The 17768-nt window shown below is 50.4% G+C and overlaps 2 protein-coding genes and 1 long non-coding RNA gene across 10 annotated transcripts in view; 1 reads left to right on the top strand and 2 right to left on the bottom strand.

Moving 5' to 3' along the window:
* Nucleotides 1-3966, bottom strand: part of Fbxl18 (F-box and leucine rich repeat protein 18) — a 41859-nt gene extending 37893 nt beyond the window's left edge. For 6 of the 7 annotated variants that reach the window (XR_013426805.1, XR_013426806.1, XR_013426807.1 and 3 more), the window contains exon 1: nucleotides 3810-3966. Coding sequence is in view for 3 of the 7 variants with exons in the window: in XM_005340041.5 (XP_005340098.1) it covers nucleotides 3810-3827 (18 nt within the window). In the remaining 4 variants the exon portion in view is untranslated. The remainder of the gene's footprint in view (nucleotides 1-3809) is intronic. The other variant, XM_040276729.2, reaches the window with a different exon arrangement.
* Nucleotides 3967-3994: 28 nt separating this feature from the next.
* Nucleotides 3995-13459, top strand: LOC144367442 (uncharacterized). The gene is made up of 2 exons (XR_013426809.1): nucleotides 3995-4849; nucleotides 8800-13459. It is a non-coding gene; the product is annotated as an uncharacterized LOC144367442 (long non-coding RNA).
* Nucleotides 12931-16518, bottom strand: Actb (actin beta). Of its 2 annotated transcripts, none has more exons than XM_005340040.3 (6): nucleotides 16364-16518; nucleotides 15293-15421; nucleotides 14943-15182; nucleotides 14052-14490; nucleotides 13782-13963; nucleotides 12931-13674 (listed from the first exon to the last, which is right to left on the bottom strand). In XM_005340040.3, exons 2-6 carry the CDS (start codon nucleotides 15413-15415, stop codon nucleotides 13531-13533), a joined length of 1128 nt encoding a protein of 375 aa, XP_005340097.1. In that variant the 5' UTR covers nucleotides 15416-15421; nucleotides 16364-16518; the 3' UTR covers nucleotides 12931-13530. The 2 variants fall into 2 exon arrangements, with proteins under 2 accessions (XP_005340097.1, XP_005340095.1); XM_005340038.5 differs by having other exon boundaries at nucleotides 15293-15424; nucleotides 16364-16499.
* Nucleotides 16519-17768: the final 1250 nt, after the last annotated feature.

Here is a 17768-nt window from a genome sequence, read left to right as displayed (position 1 = left end):
AGGCATGGAACCAGATGAGGCATAGGGTCACCTGCTGCAGAATCATTTGAAGTGCTATTAAATGAAGGCAGAGCCACTCCTTTATGTATGCCCTCCTTACCATCCTACCATCCCCACCCAATATCATACTCTAGTTCCTGCTTGGACTTACTTTTTTTTTTGTACTGGGGATGGAATCTAGGGGTACTTTAACCCCAGTCCTTTTTATGTTTTTAATTTGAGTCAGAGTTTCACTAAGTTGCTGAGGCTGGCCTCAAATTTGTGATCCTCCTGTCTCAATACCCCAAATTTCTGGGATTATAGGGGTGCACCATCACGAATGGCTTTAAATTTGCTTCTGACAACATGGTTGAAATGGATCTGACTCAGAACTAAGATGGCATGCCAAACCTGGCTAAAACCTGGAGAATTACAAAAGGACTCATATGGCCAGACATGGTGGCACACACCAATAATCCAGCAGCTCAGGAGGCTGAAACAGGAGAACTGCAAATTCCAGACCAGACTAAGCAACTTAGCAAGGCCCTAAGCAATTTAGTAAGATCCTGTCTCAAAATACAGAAAGGGCTCTGCATGGTGGTAAATACCTGTATTTCTAGAGCTCAGGAGCCTGAGGCAGGAGGATCTCGAGTTCAAAGTCAGCCTAATCAAAAGTGAGGCACTGAGCAACTCAGTTGAGACCTGTCTCTAAATAAAATACAAAATAGGGCTGGGGATGTGGCTCATTGGTTAAGTGCCTCTGGGTTGAATCCCCAGTACCAAAAAAGGACCTATGATTGCACCAGATGTTGTGGTACATGTTTGTAATCCCAGTGATTCTAGAAGCTGAGGCAGGAGGATCACAAGTTCAAGGCCAGTCTCAGCAACTTAGCAAGACCACCAACAAATAAGTAAGACCATATCTCAAAATAAAAAATAAAAAGGACTGGGGATGTGGCTCATTGGTAGAGATCCCTGGATTCAATCTCTAGTACCAACAACAAAACCAAAAAAAGATTTTACTGTAGTTTTGACCATCCCTTCAAAAAAGAGACCTAGATCTCTATATTTGGGGTAAAATCAACCTCCGGTCTCCTCCCATGAGGAGGCTGCCACAAAGCAGCCTCACTGGTCAGTAAGCCCCACACTTCAAGAACAGAAGGAGCCTTTGAAACAGCACTCCATAAAACCAAGGTATCAGATCCCCCAAGCACATAACAGCTAATTGGCAAGAAGAAACCCCCCAGTTCAGGAGCAACTCCAGCATGCCCCCTGGATGCACGGATTCTGAGGTTCAGAGGAGCTTCCTTTACTTTACCATCTGTTCCCAGAGCTTTTGCTTTCATCTCCAGCCCCAGAGACTCTTCTTTGCTAGACCCTATGTTGCCCTGGGGCACAAACAGGGGCACAAATTAAGAACTACCCATTGGATCCCCCTAACCTCACCTCTTCCACATCCTTCTTCAAGTTGTTGGAAAGATTCTAACACTAGAATTATGGTGCTAGCTAGTAAACATGACCTTTAAGCTTCTCTTTTATCTTTGGAATTTCTACTTCAGCTTAGTCCAAAAAAAAAAAAATGAAGCCAGGTGTGGTGGACAGGAGGATCCCTTGAGCCCAAAAGTTTGAGAATAGCTGGGCAACAAAGGGACACCCCTATTTCAAAAAAAGAAAAGAAAATTGATCAGTTTTGTACAGCTGGATCAGATACATAAAATGCTGGTGTTACAATTTAGCAATTATAATGGGTGCTTCTTTGGTACAAAAATTATGTTGTTTCAAAGTAATTAAAATTAATATATAGAAAAAAAAACAAAGGAGCCCTAGTTCTTGAAAAGTGGTGCAGTGTTAGACAATTGCATTTGGGGAAAAGGGGTACTAGGAATGGAACCCTAGGAGGCTTTACCTGAGCTACACTCCCAGCCCTATTTATTTTATTTATTTTGGAGGGCAGGGTACCAAGGACTGAATTCAGGAGCACTTGACCACTGAGCCACATCCCCAGCCCTATGTTTTTGGGGGGTGAGGAGGGGTACTAGGGATTGAACTCGGGCACTTGGCCACTGAGCCACATCCCCGCACTATTTTGTATTTTAGAGACAAGGTCTCACTTGGTTTCTTAGCACCTTGCTTTGGGTGAGGCTGGCTTTGTAGTCACAATCCTCCTGCCTCAGCCTTATGAGCCACTAGGATTACAGGTATGCACCACCCCGCCCACTTTTATTTTTCATTTTTATTTTTCTCACTGAATTCCTGAGGCAGTCCTCAAACTTGCGATACTCCTGTCTCAGCCTCCTAAGTTACTGAGATCACATGTGCACCCTTCAAGCAACTGCATTTTAAAAGACTTCCAAAGTCAGACACCCCATCCTGGAATCAGATAGTGGGGATGGTTACACAGCCTTGTTAATACAGTTCTTAAAAATTCACCGAATTGAACACTTTATTAGAAATATGTGCAAAAATGCTCAACAATGATCAACTAATAAATACTTGCTGAACCCTAGTTATAAAAAACAAAGTTCTAAATACCATAAGGAATACCAAGTATACAAATGGACATAAAATCTACAAACTCTGTAGAGGTTGCATTTTATTTTACAAGATAGAATTGTATACTTTGAAAGAGTGAATTTTGTGAATATGAATTAAATCTCAATAAATAATTTGACCATCCCTTCAAAAAAGAGACCTAGATCTCTATATTTTGGGTAAAATCAACCTCCCCTTTCCTCCCATGAGGAGGCTGCCACAAAGCAGCCTCACTGGTCAGTAAGCCCCACATTTCAAGAACAGAAGGGGCCTTTGAAACAGCACTCCATAAAACCAAAGTATCAGATCCCCCAAGCACATAACAGCTAATTGGCATCTGCTAATACAGTAGGATACCCCAGAACTCTTGAGGGAACTGAAGCTTCCTGACCTTTCAATGGACAGTCTGCAGTTAGGTCACACACCATTCCCCATCAATTAGGGGCCAGAGGAGCCACTTCTGGCCAAATTCACTTCAAATAAAGAGGCGCTATCAGCAAACCCCAGCCATCTTCCACCTACCCACCTCCGGTGCACAGCCATCTTCTTCATACCCATGTTCCATCCACTCAGAGGGAAATACTTGAACCTCTGCTTGAACTCAAACATGCTTCTAAGATTTAGAAGTGAACCCACCGCCGAGTTTTGGAAGTCGATAGATACAAACCCAGGTACACACGTAGATAAGAAAGAAGCTACTAATCAGCTCATGAGCCCTGTTTAGCCCTTTCCTGCAGAGAATACCCTGCACCACATCACAGATCGTGCTGGTATCCCCCAACGGACCCAGATTTGTAGAGCGTTTGGGGAAGGAATTCCAGGATAAGCCCTAAATCTCTAAGTGAACTGGCTTTTCCTCTATCACCCTCCACCAAGTCACACACTCCAGATAGGGTACTCCAGAGAGAAGGGGGCTGAACTGCAACTGAACAGAAACAGAAAAGAGAGTTGGAAGTGGGAACGGAGGGGAAACGTCCCAGAGCTGCGAGGGCCAAGCAGGAGACAGGGGCCTGGAGCAAGGGCCTGGAAACTCAGGGGACGGAATGAGGGGAGCCACTTTGCCCATCAAAGATGTGGGATTGGAAACTGGTTGGGAAACACAAGAGAGAATTGACAACCTGTGACTTCGGAGGCAGAACGGGGGCCTGGGAGGAGAGCGAGAGGGGGCGAGGAGGGGCCAAGAGCAGGGGAAGGGTCGGGGAGAAGGGTCGGGAGGGAGGAGTCAGGTGGGATGAGGGGACCGAGAGCGGCCGAGGCCACCAAGGCAGAAGTAGAGCAGAGAGAGGCGCAGACCGTACCTCTCCAGAGCTGGCCATGTCGCCGGCCGGCCGTGCCGCGGCTGCAGGAGCCGCAGCTCCGAGGCCTCCCGTCTGCCCCGCCAAGGATGCTGGAAGCCGGCGCGTCCGCGGCTCAAGAGACCCGGCAAGGGGCGGGGCTGAACACAACTTCCGGCGCCCGAAAAACGCACTTCCGCTCGCCTACAGCGGTCCTAGAGCCGCCATTTGGGGTGTGGCGCCTCCAGAGGAATAGGGCGCATAGAGCCTCGTAGGTACCCAGTTGCCTCCGCCTACTTTCTGAGCGCATTCTGCAAACCCTCCGCTTTCTGCATGTTCCCTTCCAGCCACCCCAGCCTCCTTCTGCCGGCCCAACATGCCCCCACCAACAGGCCTTTGCATTAGCAGTCTACACTGTCCTCCCTATTGCAATCCACCTGTCCACCATCCGAAAGATCGCATAGCCTGCTCCCCACCTTCACCACTCAAACTCGCCCGCATCCCGTGGTACGTTTCTTCATAGCTCTTGGCACCATCCGATCTACGTGTCTTTTTTTCTTTTTGCCCACCCTGCCCTCCCGCCATAAACGGGTAAGCAAGGATGGGATTCCTAGAACTAACCCTGGCATGTAGCAGACACTGAGTACTTGCTGAGTACGTGAATGGGTGGACATATGCCTTTCCCCCTTAGTGCTTGCATTTAAAATAGCTTACTGCTAAAACTCCATGGAATAAGTTCATGCTTTGGAGTCAGAACTGGATATGGATGAGGACACTGGTTTTATAGGGCTGCCCTAATTTATCCACTTGTATTTCTGGAAGCCGCATGTTCGAAATGACATCGGTACAAGGATGTGCTCCCTCCAAAGGCTCTAGGAAACAAATCTTTCTTGCTTTTTTCCCTGCTTTTGGTGGGTGCCAGAGATCCTTGGCGACTGGCCTGGCAGCAGCATCACCCCGGGTTCTTTCTCTGTCTTCACCTCGCCATCTCCCCACTCGGTGTCCCCATAGGTCCTCTCCTGAGAACATCAGTCATATTGGATTCAAGAGCCTACCTTAAGCTGGTGAGTACCTGTAATCCAGCTATTTGAGAGGATGAGGCAGGACAGGAGGATAGCAAGTTCCAGGCCAGCCAGGGCAACCTAAGTTGAAACCATGTCTCAAAATAAAAATAAATAAAAGCGGGCTGGGTTTGGGTGTGGTCACTGACACTTGTAATTCCAGAGACTAAGGAGAGTGAGAATTGAAAGTTTGAGAGTAGTCTTGGCGATTTATCAGACCCTGTGCCAAAATAAAAAAGGCTGGGAATATAATTTAGTGTTAAAGCACTTGCCTAGAGTGCATAAGGCCCAGGGTTCAATCCCCAGTATCTCTCCCCGCACCCCTCAAAAAAGAACACCCAGTTTAGTCCGCAGTTAAGTACAACTTCAGACATTGAAAAGAAAAAAAATGGGTGTAGCCAGGTTCAGTGGTACACACCTGTAGTCCCAGCCTCTCTGGATGTTAAGGCAGGAGGATTACTTGAAGCCAGCTAGAGCAACATTCAAGACCAGGTCTCTTCGAAAGTATGTTAATGACTGAGTACAGTGACACATGCCTGAATTCCAGCAACTCAGGAGGCTGAGGCAGGAGGATCTCAAGTTTTAAGGCCAGCCTCAGCCTCAGCAATATAGCGAGGCTCTAACTTACTGAAACCCTGTCTCAGAAAAAAAAAAAATGAAAAGGACTGGGGATGTGGCTCAGTGGTTAAGCATCCCTGAGTTCAATCCCTGGTACCAAAAAGAAAAAAAGTATATTCATGAGAGTTCCCATTGTTTACTATTGGAGCCTAATTCTGGCCCACCTCTACTTCTGCCCTCCTGACCCTATCTGTCTTTTCGGCTCCTCCCTCTACCCTTTCACCTTCCCTCATCCTGTGACAGTGAAAGCTTGAGATGCTTGCCCAGCCACTGCATGTACTGAGTTCTCCTTGGGGGATGATGCTTTGCTCCTGGATGGTGCTTCTCCGTAACTCAAGTGTCACATCCTCCTAGTAGTCTTCCCTGGAATTTTCTTTCCCAGACTCCTGGACCCATCCCATCTGTAATTATGTATGTGTTTCACCATGGCAACTTGTTTATTTTCTGTCCCCCAATAGAGTAGTGCTTGATAGTTAGGCGGCCTTTCGGGGATGTTGGCCAAATCAGTGATTAATGAAATGAGATACTGCTTCTGAGTGTCCATGGCAGAAGAGCAAGTCCATCAAGAGAAGCTAGAACCAAGACTACTGCTGCTGGTTCTAGGGAGGAAGGAGTCACCCACTCCATCAACATTTCCTTGGCTGCCCCAATTGCAGGAATATTCAAGTTGGACACCTGTATGCATTGAGCTCAAGGACCCCCAGAGTGGAGCTGGTGCCAATGGCTTGTTGCTCCTACCCTCTCGTGGGCCTTTCCAGGGGTGTGGGGACAGGTTTGGGAACACTGCTTCATAGCATCCCCAACAGATCATGGTCTGAGAGCAGTGTCTGGCTGGCCCCAGTGTAGAACAGAACTTGGAGCCCAGGGCCAAGCACTGGGCCATGGAGTTCACCGAGAACCCAGGTAGAGGCTGGAAATGAAGCAGGTGGTCTCTGACGATCCCCACCCCCTTCCCATTCATTTCAAAGTGGAGGCTAGAAAAAAGCATCACTTTCCTAATGTAGATGACAGCAGCGTGGCTACCAGGGGCAGGAGGTGGTTTAGTGTTCCAGCACTTGCCTGGCATGCACGAGCCTTGGATTCCATCCCCAGCACCTACTAAATAAATAAATAAATAAAAATAAAAACAAATGACAGAAGCCCACATTCCCAGCTGCTGCTTGTAACTGGCCCTTTCTGTTGGGATGGCACTGGAAATGTCACCAATCCCCAGTCCCCTCATCCCCATCTTGCAGAGGAGAATGTGGATCCCTGAGGGTCGAGAAGCAGGGATTGGAGCCCACCCAAGAAGGAGAGAGTCCTGCAGTTCAGCATCCTCAGCTGTTGTAGAGAGGAGAGAAGCTCAAGGAACTGGGAGCCTGCAGCCAGGGATGGAGTCTGGGGATAGGGCTTTCAGTAGTGCCTGCTGGAAGAGCGAGCCACTGCACCTCCCCTTTGGTGGCTCTTTGTGTGCTAGGCACAGGCTGCAGCCAAAGTAGTCCCCATCATCTCTACCTTCAGAGTGTCCATAGAAGCAAATTTTTTTTTTCCCAATAGTGGGAATTGAACCTAGGGACGCTCTACCACTGAGCTACATCCCCAGCCCTTTTTATTTTTTACTTTGAGATAGGGTCTAGTTCACTAGCTGAGGTTGACCTGATACTTGGGATCCTCCTGCCTCGGCCTCCTGAGCTCTGGCATTATAGGCATGCGCCACCGCATCTAGCTCAAAAGCCATTTTGAAGGACCCATATCCTTTCCTGAGCTCCCACTGCAGCATACAAATGCACAGTGTACTTTGCAAACTGTATAGCTGAAGTTGAAACCTTCCTATCCCACAAATAGCTGCACACCCATGTCTGCAGCAGCTTTACTCATAATTGCCAACATTTAGAAGTGGCCAAGATGTCCTTCAGTAGATATGTTCATCAGCTTTCTGTGGCTAGAACAGAATACCTAGATAAATCAACACAAAGGAGGATTTCCATCCAGTCTCACCTCATGGCAGCCAGGAAGCTGGAGAGACGAAGCAGCTGAGATCCCAACATAACCCTCAAGGGGCCCCTCACCTATCTAACTTTCTCCTACGGGCCCCACCTCCTAGTTTCCACCACCTCCCAATAGCATGATTCTCTGGGGACCAAGTCTTCAACACATAGACCTTTGAGGTCTAGACCTTCCAGCTCCAAACTATGACACTAAGTGAATGGAGAAACCATGGTGCCTCCAGACAATGGAATATTATTTAATAATATATTGAAGGATTTGAGCTCTCAAGCCATGAAAAGACGTGGAGCTTAATGGTGGATCACTTACTTGTCTAGTGCGCATGGGGCCCTGGATTCAATCCCCAGTACCATGGTTTGGGGGTGGGGGGGACACATCCAGGATGGGGCTGGGACGGGGCTCAGTGGTAGACTGCTTGACTTGCCCAAATTAAATCCCTAGCACCTAAAGGAGAGAGAGATGGAGGAAATTATGATTTTCTTTTCTTTCTTGTCTTGTTTTAGGAGCTTTTCATTATCTTGTTTATTTGCAATATTGGGTATTGCAAATGCTCACACATGCTAGGCAAGTGCTCTGTAGCTGAGCTACATCCGCAGCCTTGAAATGCATATTATTAAGTGAAGGAAGACTGTCTGAGAAGACAACATACTTTTTGATTCCAACTGTAGAACATTTTGGGAAAGGCAAAACTATTGTGAACATTACAGAGATCAATGGGCGGGAGAAGAGCTCAGTAATAGAGCATTTACCTCGCATGCATGGGTTTCATCCCCAGTACCAAAGAATTAGCAGTTGCCAGAGGGTAGTGAGAATGGACAGGTGGAACACTGAGGGTTTTTAGGGCAGTGAAACTGCTCTGTAGGATACCATAATGGTAAACTCATGTTATTAAACTGGGCACACCTGTAATCCCAGCAGTTTGAGAAGCTGAGGCAGGAGGATTGTGAGTTCAAAGCCAGTCTCTGCAACTTAACAAGGCCTAAGCAATTCAGTGAGACCCTATCTCTAAATAAAATATAGAAAAGTGCTGTGGATGTGGCTCAGTGGTTAAATGCCCCTGGGTTCAATCCCTGGTACCAAAAATAAAGAAAGAAATGTATGCAAACCTATTGGATGTACACCACCAAAAGGGAATTGTAATGTACATCTTTGACTCTGAGTAATAATATTGTATCCATGTATCTTCACCAGTTATAACAAATGTAACCCTTTGCCTCAGGGTGTTAGTAGTAGGGGAGGCCGTGGGTGGGTGGGTAGGTGGGAACAGGAAGTACTGGGAACTCTCTGTACTTTCCCTTCAATTTTGCTACAAGCATAAAACTGTTCTTAAAAATATTGATTTGTGCCAGGTCCGGTGGTGTACTCCTATATTCCCAGCTGCCCAGGAGGCTGAGACAGGAGGATTGCAAGTTCAAAGCCAGCCTCAGCAACAATGAGGCACTAAGCAACTCAGTGAGACCCTGTCTCTAAATAAAATACAAAATAGGACTGGGGATATGGCTCAGTGTCAAGTGCCCTTGAGTTCAAACCCCAGTACCCCCCCCCAAAAAAATACACACACAGTCTCAAAAAAAATAAAAAGGGAACCAGGCATGGTGGCACATGCCTATAATTCCAGCAATTTGGAATGATGAGGAAGGAGAATCTCAAGTTCAAAGCCAGCTTCAGCAATTTAGTAAGGCCCAAAACAACTAGGCAAGATCCTTTCTCAAAATAAAAAATAAAAAAACCTGGGGGATATAGCTCAGTGTCTGAGCACCCCTAGGTTCAATCCCTAGTACCAAAAAAGAAAAAAATGTCTCCTTGTCACAGTGGTCCCCCACCTAGCACTATGGGCTGCTCAAAATGTATGTTGGGTCAGGTGCAATGGCACATATCTACAATGGCAGACTTAGAAGACTGAGGCAGGAGGATCCCAAGCTCAAGGCCAGCCTGGGCTACTTAGTAAGATCCTATATCAAAACAAGCTCAGGTTGTGGCTCAGTGGTAGAGCGTTTGCCTAGCATATGTGAGACACAGGGTTTGATTGTCAGCACCGCATATAAACAAGTAAATAAATAAAGGTCCATTAATAACTAATAAAAATTATATTTTTTAAAAAAATGTAAACTGGGTGTGGTGGCATACACCTGCAATTCCAGCAGCTTAGAGGCTAAAGAAGATCTCAAGTTGAGGCTAGAAGATCACAAGTTTGAGGCCAGCCTCAGTAATTTAGCAAGGCTAAGTTGGCAAAGCAACTCTGGTTCAATCCCCAGTACCGGGGAAAAAAAATAAAAGTTTACTATATAATAATACGGATGAGGGCTGGGGATATAGCTCAGTTAGTAAAGTGCTTGCCTTACATGCACAAGGCCCTGGGTTCAGTCCCCAGCACCAAAAAAAAAAAAAAAAAAACAAAAACGTTGTGTTGGATGAAAAATGATTGCATGGGCTGGGCACGATGGTGCAGGCCTATAATCTCAGTGAGGCTGGGGAGGCTAAGGCAGGAGCATCGCAAATTCAAAACCAGCCTCAGCCATGGCGAGGAGTTTAGCAACTCAGTGAGACAGTCTCTAAATAAAATACAAAATAAGGCTGGGGTTGTGGCTCAGTGGCTGATGCCCATGAGTTCAATCCCTGGTACAAAAAAAAAAAAAAAAAGGTTGCACATCCGATAAATGACATTCATTTAAAATGAAAGAAAAATGACTGCATGGACAAAGGACCACCAGTCGGTGGTGGTGTGAGCTCAAAATGATCCTAGCTTATGTTTCTTGGTGACTCCAGCCAAACAAGATATACTTTCCTCTGTGCCTTTACCACTGAGGGTCCAGGGTGGCCACCCATCAGTGCTGCTCCATTGCCTGCCCCTCTCCTGGTGCAATGCAGGCAAACTCCTCCACCAGAGTGTGTTCAGATCCTGCCACTGCCACCTCAGAATGTCCTACCCTCCAAACCTGTTTCCCAGAGGGAAGATAGCCAACCTGCAACAGCAGTATGACCAGGAGTAAGCTCCCTCCATCCACCCCATTGGGCTCCCTCCTTTAAGAAGTGTCGAGAGGGGGATGACCCAAAATCCTGGATCCGTTCGTGCGTGTGCTGGGACTCTCCTCTTCTGAACAGTCTGTGGGGGTGCAGCTCTGTAGAAGCAGGGATGCCTCGCGGAGGAGGGACCTTCTGGTGAGGTGAGATTCAGCTCATAGAAAGGTGAACTTCTGGGGGAGCCTGCTACCCGATCAGTGGGAAGCCTCCCTTCCCAGCTGTGGAGTCAGCCAAGGCAGAGCTAAGCTGAACAGTGGGTGGAGCTTCCACATTTCTGGAAAACAAAGAATTAAGGGTGGGAACCTTGGCTCATCAGGCCCATTGACCTGACCAGGAAGGCAGAGTAGGGTGGGCACTGAGGGGGTCTCGGAAGCATTAGGGTCAAAGACAAACCTATGAGACTCCAGGCTTCTCACTTTCAAACTGCAAAACCTGAGGTCAGCCACCCGTCTTCTCAAAGCCTCAGGCTCCTAACCTGTGAAGTGCGTGCAGAGAGGAAGTGGGAGGCAAAATGGCATTCCTTCACTCTGAACCCTGTGGATGAGGTTGCTGATGACACTGGGTTTTCCAGCCTCAGATAGCCATCCTGGCTGCTTGTCCCAGAAAGGAAGGGTTGGGCCAGAGGATTCTCAAAGCCCAAAGTGTCTTGTGTCTGGGTTGCACTTCCGGTGCCTTTAAAGGCAAAAACTGTTGGAGCGCCACTTTCCATAGCCCCGCCTACTGCTAGTGAGGTGCCCATTTCTCAATGGGGGCCTTGAATAGTGATGGTTCTTTCCCAAGGCTGCACAGGTAAGACAACCCAGGACCCATTCTGCCCTGGGGGCTGTCTAGTCTCTAGACCTCAGTCCACAATCAAGTCATGCCTATAACAGCAATGATACCACCCAGGTGCCTCTCTGGCCTGAGTCCACCTTAAGGATCCTTCCCCCAGGAAGCCTGGGAGGCGCCTCCCCATCTCAGAAGGCCCAGTTCTATGGTCCTTTGTTACCTTATTATCCAAAAAAGGCAAAATGGTTGCTTTTAAAAAATGTTTTTTCCATGAGGTGAGCTAGGGAGGCTGAGACAGGAGGATCAAAAGTTCAAGACCAGGGACTGGGGTTGGAGTGCTTGCCTACTACGTGCGAGGCCCTGGGTTCAATCCTCAGCACCACATATAAATAAACAAAATAAAGGTATGGTGTACAACTAAAAAAATACACATTAAAAAAAAAAAAGATCAAGACCAACGTCAGCAATGTAGCAGGAAAAAAAAAAGGGCTGGGGATGTACCATGTCAAGTGCCCCTGGGTTAAATCTCCAGTACCAAAAACTGAGCTTTATTGAGGTATAATTTGTTCTGATGCATGTCTATACCTTGAAATCACATTTGACATGCTATATTTTTATCAGAGCCTGTGCTCTTCTCATTATCACAGCTTGTAATTGTGAACTCATTTCTTTATTCCTGTTGATGGTTCCTAATGAGGGCAGAGGACATTTGTTTTCCAGTATACCCCCAGATCTGGGACAAGAGTTTGATTATCAGTTTGTGAATGGATGGATGGGTGGGGTACTTGTTCTGATTGACAGTTCCTCCAAGGCCAGCTTATTTTGGCAACCTCAGTCCAGCATAGTCGGAAGCCAATAAATGTTAATGGTCCCAAGATGTAACTTCCTTGCAAACTCACCACCTCAACGAGCTGACCCAAGAGAGCCCTATCTCCCTAAATCCTTCTGTGGGCCTCCAAGACTGCTCAGGCTGAGGCTACTTTTACCAGCGGAAGCTGCACTGTAAAGTGACAGGCAACTCCACTCCCTTTCCTTGCTGTCAATGAGCTTTATAAGGGGAGCAGCAGCAGTACTAAGTTGGAGGCCGGCCTGCAGCTCCAGGTGATCCCCACCTGGGCCCTAGAGGATGAGCCTTGGACTGTTACAGGCAGATATCCTCCATCCATTCCTGAATCCTAGACCTCAGTTCAGTTCCCTACACCATCAGGCTTTCTCTGCTGTGCCCACCAAAATCTGCAGATAGCTTAAGCCAAAGCACCATACTGCAGGTAGCTGGTGCAGAACTGGATGGGACCAAGTCAGTCATCAGGACAGGACTCTTCCAAGAAACTGGTGAGGGTGGTGAAGGGATGTAGCCCAGAAGCCCTCCTTGTCCCACTCCATATTACAAGACTTGAGCCTCCACCAGGTAAATCAATCCATCACCAGGTATAGCAGGCACTAAGCTGTCACTCCACCATCCCAGCTAAGTGGAGAATAGCTCCATACCCTTTCAGAAGCATCTCAAAACCCAGGATAACCTGGCATAGTGGGGAAGGCCAGGCCAGAGATTTTTGTTCTAGCAGGACAACCTCAATCCCCAACCTCATGCAAGGATGGCTACTTTCACCCCAAATACCAACCCACCTTCCTGAGCACCCTCAACGGCCCACACACCCAACAATACCACAAAGCCACATTAACACTTCATCTTTAAGGTGTGCACTTTTATTGAACTGGTCTCAAGTCAGTGTACAGGTAAGCCCTGGCTGCCTCCACACCTTAGCCCACTCCCAGGGAGACCAAAAGCCTTCATACATCTCAAGTTGGGGGACAAAAAGGGGGGCCACGATGGCTGACCATTCAAAATAAAACAAAATAAAAAAGTATTAAGGCGAAGATTAAAAAAATTTGCATTACATAATTTACACAAAAGCAATGCTGTCACCTCCCCTGTATGGACTCGGGTGAGGACTGGGCCATCCTCCAGGAGGAGTGGGGCGGCTTTTGGGAGGGCGAGGGACTTCCTGTAACAATGCATCTCACTATATTTGGAATGACTATTAAAAAAAAGAACAATGTACAATCAAAGTCCTCGGCCATATTGTAGAACTTTGGGGATGCTCGCTCCAACCGACTGCTGTCACCTTCACCGTTCCAGTTTTTAAATCCTGAGTCAAAAGCGCCAAAACAAAAAACAAAAACAAAAAGGAAAAAAAAAAACAAATAAAGCCATGCCAATCTCATCTCGTTTTCTGCGCAAAGTTAGGTTTTGTCAAGAAAGGGTGTAACGCAGCTAAGTAACAGTCCGCCTAGAAGCATTTACGGTGGACAATGGAGGGGCCAGATTCGTCGTACTCCTGCTTGCTGATCCACATCTGCTGGAAGGTGGACAGAGAGGCCAGGATGGAGCCGCCAATCCACACAGAGTACTTGCGCTCAGGGGGAGCGATGATCTGCAGAGGGAAGGACAGTCATTGAGGATCCTGGATGTCACAGCACTCCTACCTCCTGGAGTCTAATCTGACAGGACCAGACCAGCTCAGGCTGGGCAGACACTCACCTTGATCTTCATTGTGCTGGGTGCCAGGGCTGTGATCTCCTTCTGCATCCTGTCAGCAATGCCTGGGTACATGGTGGTGCCACCAGACAGCACTGTGTTGGCATAGAGGTCCTTGCGAATGTCAACGTCACACTTCATGATGGAATTGAAAGTAGTTTCATGGATGCCACAGGATTCCATGCCTAAAGGGAAATGACATCAGACTTCCAGTGTGCCCCAAGTGTGACCCTTGTGTAGGGAAGGGATCATAGGAGTGGACTGTCAACTCACCCAGGAAAGAAGGCTGGAAGAGTGCCTCAGGGCAGCGGAATCGCTCATTGCCAATGGTGATCACCTGACCATCAGGCAGCTCGTAGCTCTTCTCCAGGGAGGAGCTAGAGGCTGCAGTGGCCATCTCCTGCTCGAAGTCCAGGGCAACGTAGCACAGCTTCTCCTTGATGTCACGCACGATTTCCCGCTCGGCTGTGGTAGTGAAGCTGTAGCCACGCTCAGTCAGGATCTTCATGAGGTAGTCTGTCAGGTCCCGGCCAGCCAGGTCCAGACGCAGGATGGCGTGGGGAAGGGCATACCCCTCGTAGATGGGCACTGTGTGGGTGACCCCATCACCGGAGTCCATCACAATGCCAGTGGTACGGCCAGAGGCATACAGGGACAGCACAGCCTGGATGGCCACATACATGGCTGGGGTGTTGAAGGTCTCAAACATGATCTGCAAGGAGAGAGAGGACTCGTCATACTCAGGAAGCCATCTGGGGCACTTAAGCCAGACTGGGGACATGCAGAGAGTGCAAGAACACAGCTACATGTGTGTGCTGGGTGGGGGTCTCAGGAAGGGGATTCTGTTCAGACCTACTGTGCACCTATTGAGTACACACTCCAAGGCCACTTTACATCAGCCTCATTGGCTTTGTCACACAAGCCAGTGTTAGTACCTACACCCACACTATTTTTTGAACACCTAGTCAGAAAGGCAAACACAAGAGAAAGTTCTCATCTGGAAAAAAGCAAATAGAACCTGCCAAAGTTCCAAAGGAGACTCAGGTCAGAGAAGAAAAGTCCTATGGAGAATGGCAGAAGAAAGAACAAGTGAGAAAAGGCGTGGCACAGAAGGGCAAGGGAAGATGGTTGGAAGTGACCCTGGGGAGGTAGTCACCAACTGACCTGGGTCATCTTCTCACGGTTGGCCTTGGGGTTCAGGGGAGCCTCGGTCAGCAGCACAGGGTGCTCCTCAGGAGCCACACGCAGCTCGTTGTAGAAGGTGTGGTGCCAAATCTTCTCCATGTCGTCCCAGTTGGTGACGATGCCATGCTCAATGGGGTACTTCAGGGTCAGAATGCCTCTCTTGCTCTGGGCCTCGTCACCCACATAGGAATCCTTCTGACCCATGCCCACCATCACACCCTGTGGAGGAATAAGCAGGTATACTCAGCACGGATGCAGCCCCCAGGACCCCACCCCAGAGAGCCTTTAGTTCCCAGCCTCGGAGGGGACATGAAGGCTGGCCGCCCTACCTGGTGCCGCGGGCGCCCCACGATGGAGGGGAAGACGGCCCGGGGAGCATCGTCGCCCGCGAAGCCGGCCTTGCACATGCCGGAGCCGTTGTCAACGACGAGCGCAGCGATATCGTCATCCATGGCGAGCTGCTGGCAAAGCGGCACAGTGACCGGGGGTCGCGGGCGCCCCGCCCTGCCCACTTCCGGCGAGCACAACCTCGGGCCGCCAGGGGGCGCCAGTGCGCGCCCAGCGCAGGGACAAAGGAAGCCGGGCCGGCCGCGTTATTACCATAAAAGGCAAACGCTGGTCGGAGGCGGCCCCACGGCGCGCGGCAGGAAGCCAGGCCCCCGCCCCCTCCCCACCCGGCGCCGGCCCCGCCTCCGCCCGTTCAAACAGCGCCCGGCGAACGGGCGCGCGCGCGCGCGCTGCAGCCACACCCGACGGCGCGGCAGGAAGCATGCGCAGGCGCCCCGGCAACCCCACCCCTTCCGGCTCGCAGCCCCGCCCCTAGCCTAGCCCAGGACGCGGCACCCTGGGCCCCAGCGCGCACGCGCAACTGCGCCCTTATCCCCGGCGCGCGCAGCAAAAGCGTCCCGGATCCTAGCGCGCACGCGCAGGAGCTCCCCAGCCCCCACCCGGCCCAGCCGGCTCTGCCGAATGAGCGCCCGGCACGGACAAAGACGTGCTCGCTACCCCGGCTGCACTATGTAGCGTGTCCTCGAACCCAGCCCTGCAACCCTTGGGCTTAGAGGGTTGCATCCCACCACCCACCAGCCAAGTGGCTTCCCAAGCGCCCACACCGCAGCCGCGGCTCTCCCAAGTGTCCACGCCGCGGCCCAGCGGCTCCCAAGTATCCATACCACGGCTCAAGGACTCCCCAGATCACACCACAACCCTAGTGGCTCTCTGAGCAACCAGAGTGGCCCAGTGGCTCCTTAAGTGCCCACACTGCGTCCCAGGTGGCTCCCTAAACATCTACACTGCGGCCTGCGGCTCTGCAGCGGCGACGTGGCCGCAGCCACCTTGGGCCCGGCCATAGGGGCCTCAGGGCCCGTCGGGGGACGATCTGCACGACGCCTGAGCCTTACCTGGGTGGCGGGTGTGGACTGGCGGCGGTGGAGCGGCGAGGAGACTGTACTCGCAGGATGGACGCGGTCTCGGCAGTGGCTGCGCGTCGCGCCGCCGGGTTTTATAGGGCGCCACCGCGGCCGCTCGAGCCATAAAAGGCAACTTTCGGAACGGCGGGCGCTGATTGGCCGCGCGCCGCTCACTCACCGGCCTCGCCGCACAGTGCAGCATTTTTTCACCCCCTCTCCCCTCCTTTTGCAAAAAAAAAAAAAAGAGAGAGAGAGAGCTAGCGAGCGAGAGAGAGAGCGCTTGATTGAGGAAGAGGATGAAGAGTTTTGGCGTTAGCCGCCCTTGGGTGCTGGGCCCTTGGGCCTGGCGTGCGCCCGTGGCCCACGCCCCACTGGATAGTGCCCGGTCCAAGCCCACGAGGCCTGGACCAGGCCTGGGCCCAGCCTGCGCGTCTCTTGTTCCCCCATCCACCCCGCGACCCACTGGGTGTGGATGTCACATGGGTAATTGCACCCAAAAGGGCGAGGGTCCGCACAGATGCCTGAGCGCCTGGCTGCCATAGGTTCTGGCGTAAGGAGCTTGTGGGACCCGGGGAGGTCAGGAGTCACTCCCTTGCCAGCAGCACCACCGTGGTCCAGAAAGCTTGGACCAGTGTGGGGAGGTCAGTTTGCCAAGTGTGTGGCAGGGTTCCTGCTCAGACCTGGAGGGACAGAGGAGGAGACAGAGGGTTTGGGCGACTGCGGAGTCTCAGGGCCACACTCTAGGGGACAGGATGGGCTCCAGGCTCCCGATAGTTGGAGGTGGCCTGTGAAGAAAGCTCCAAACCGCCCCTGCCACAGGCCTAGGAAGAGAGTGTGCTCCACAGAGTAAAGAAACTTAGGAAACCATACTGTGTGCGAGGCTGTGAGTTCACACCCAGCCAAGGCCAAGTCTGGGCCGTTAGCTAGTGAGTGGCCCAGGCACTGCTGGGCGGTGGCCCACCATCCGTTGTCTGTCTGTCATGTTTAGCCACAGCTGAAACGTCCTCCTGGACCATCTGGAGGCTGTGGGGAGAAAAGATGTGCCAGAGAAGAGTTGGGGGTGGGCCCCGGAGCTTGAGACGGCCAGAGAAGACCCTCTCCTTGTCACCGTTTCTCTCGCTGGGTCTGTTCACTGCACATCAGGCAAGAAGTGGGTGCAAAGGAGTATTCCAGAAGCTGCCCACCTGGCAGGGGGAGCCAAAGCCACCCAGGGATCAAGGGCCCTGCCATCCCAGAGGGGTATCTGACTCAACTTAGAGGACCTGGTACCTCTTGGGTGCTGGTGAGGAGAACCTACATTTTCACATAAAGAAACCTGGGAAGGATGGTGCAGACAGGAGCAGGGAAGGCCTGCTTAGAGCCTTGCCGCACATAGTAGGTGCTCATTGAGTTTGTG

Source organism: Ictidomys tridecemlineatus, chromosome 10, assembly GCF_052094955.1.
Source record: "Ictidomys tridecemlineatus isolate mIctTri1 chromosome 10, mIctTri1.hap1, whole genome shotgun sequence".
Taxonomy (NCBI): domain Eukaryota; kingdom Metazoa; phylum Chordata; class Mammalia; order Rodentia; family Sciuridae; genus Ictidomys; species Ictidomys tridecemlineatus.
The sequence above is the reverse complement of the archived record's forward strand: the minus strand, read 5'-3'. Positions and strand labels throughout refer to the sequence as shown.

Coding starts and splice junctions, on each gene's coding strand:
- Actb (XM_005340040.3), bottom strand. CDS start 15,415: ATGGATGACGATATCGCTGCGCTCGTCGTTGACAACGGCTCCGGCATG. Junction 15,183..15,292: donor TGGGGCGCCCGCGGCACCAG/GTAGGGCGGCCA, acceptor ATTCCTCCACAG/GGTGTGATGGTGGGCATGGG. Junction 14,491..14,942: donor ACCGTGAGAAGATGACCCAG/GTCAGTTGGTGA, acceptor CTCTCCTTGCAG/ATCATGTTTGAGACCTTCAA.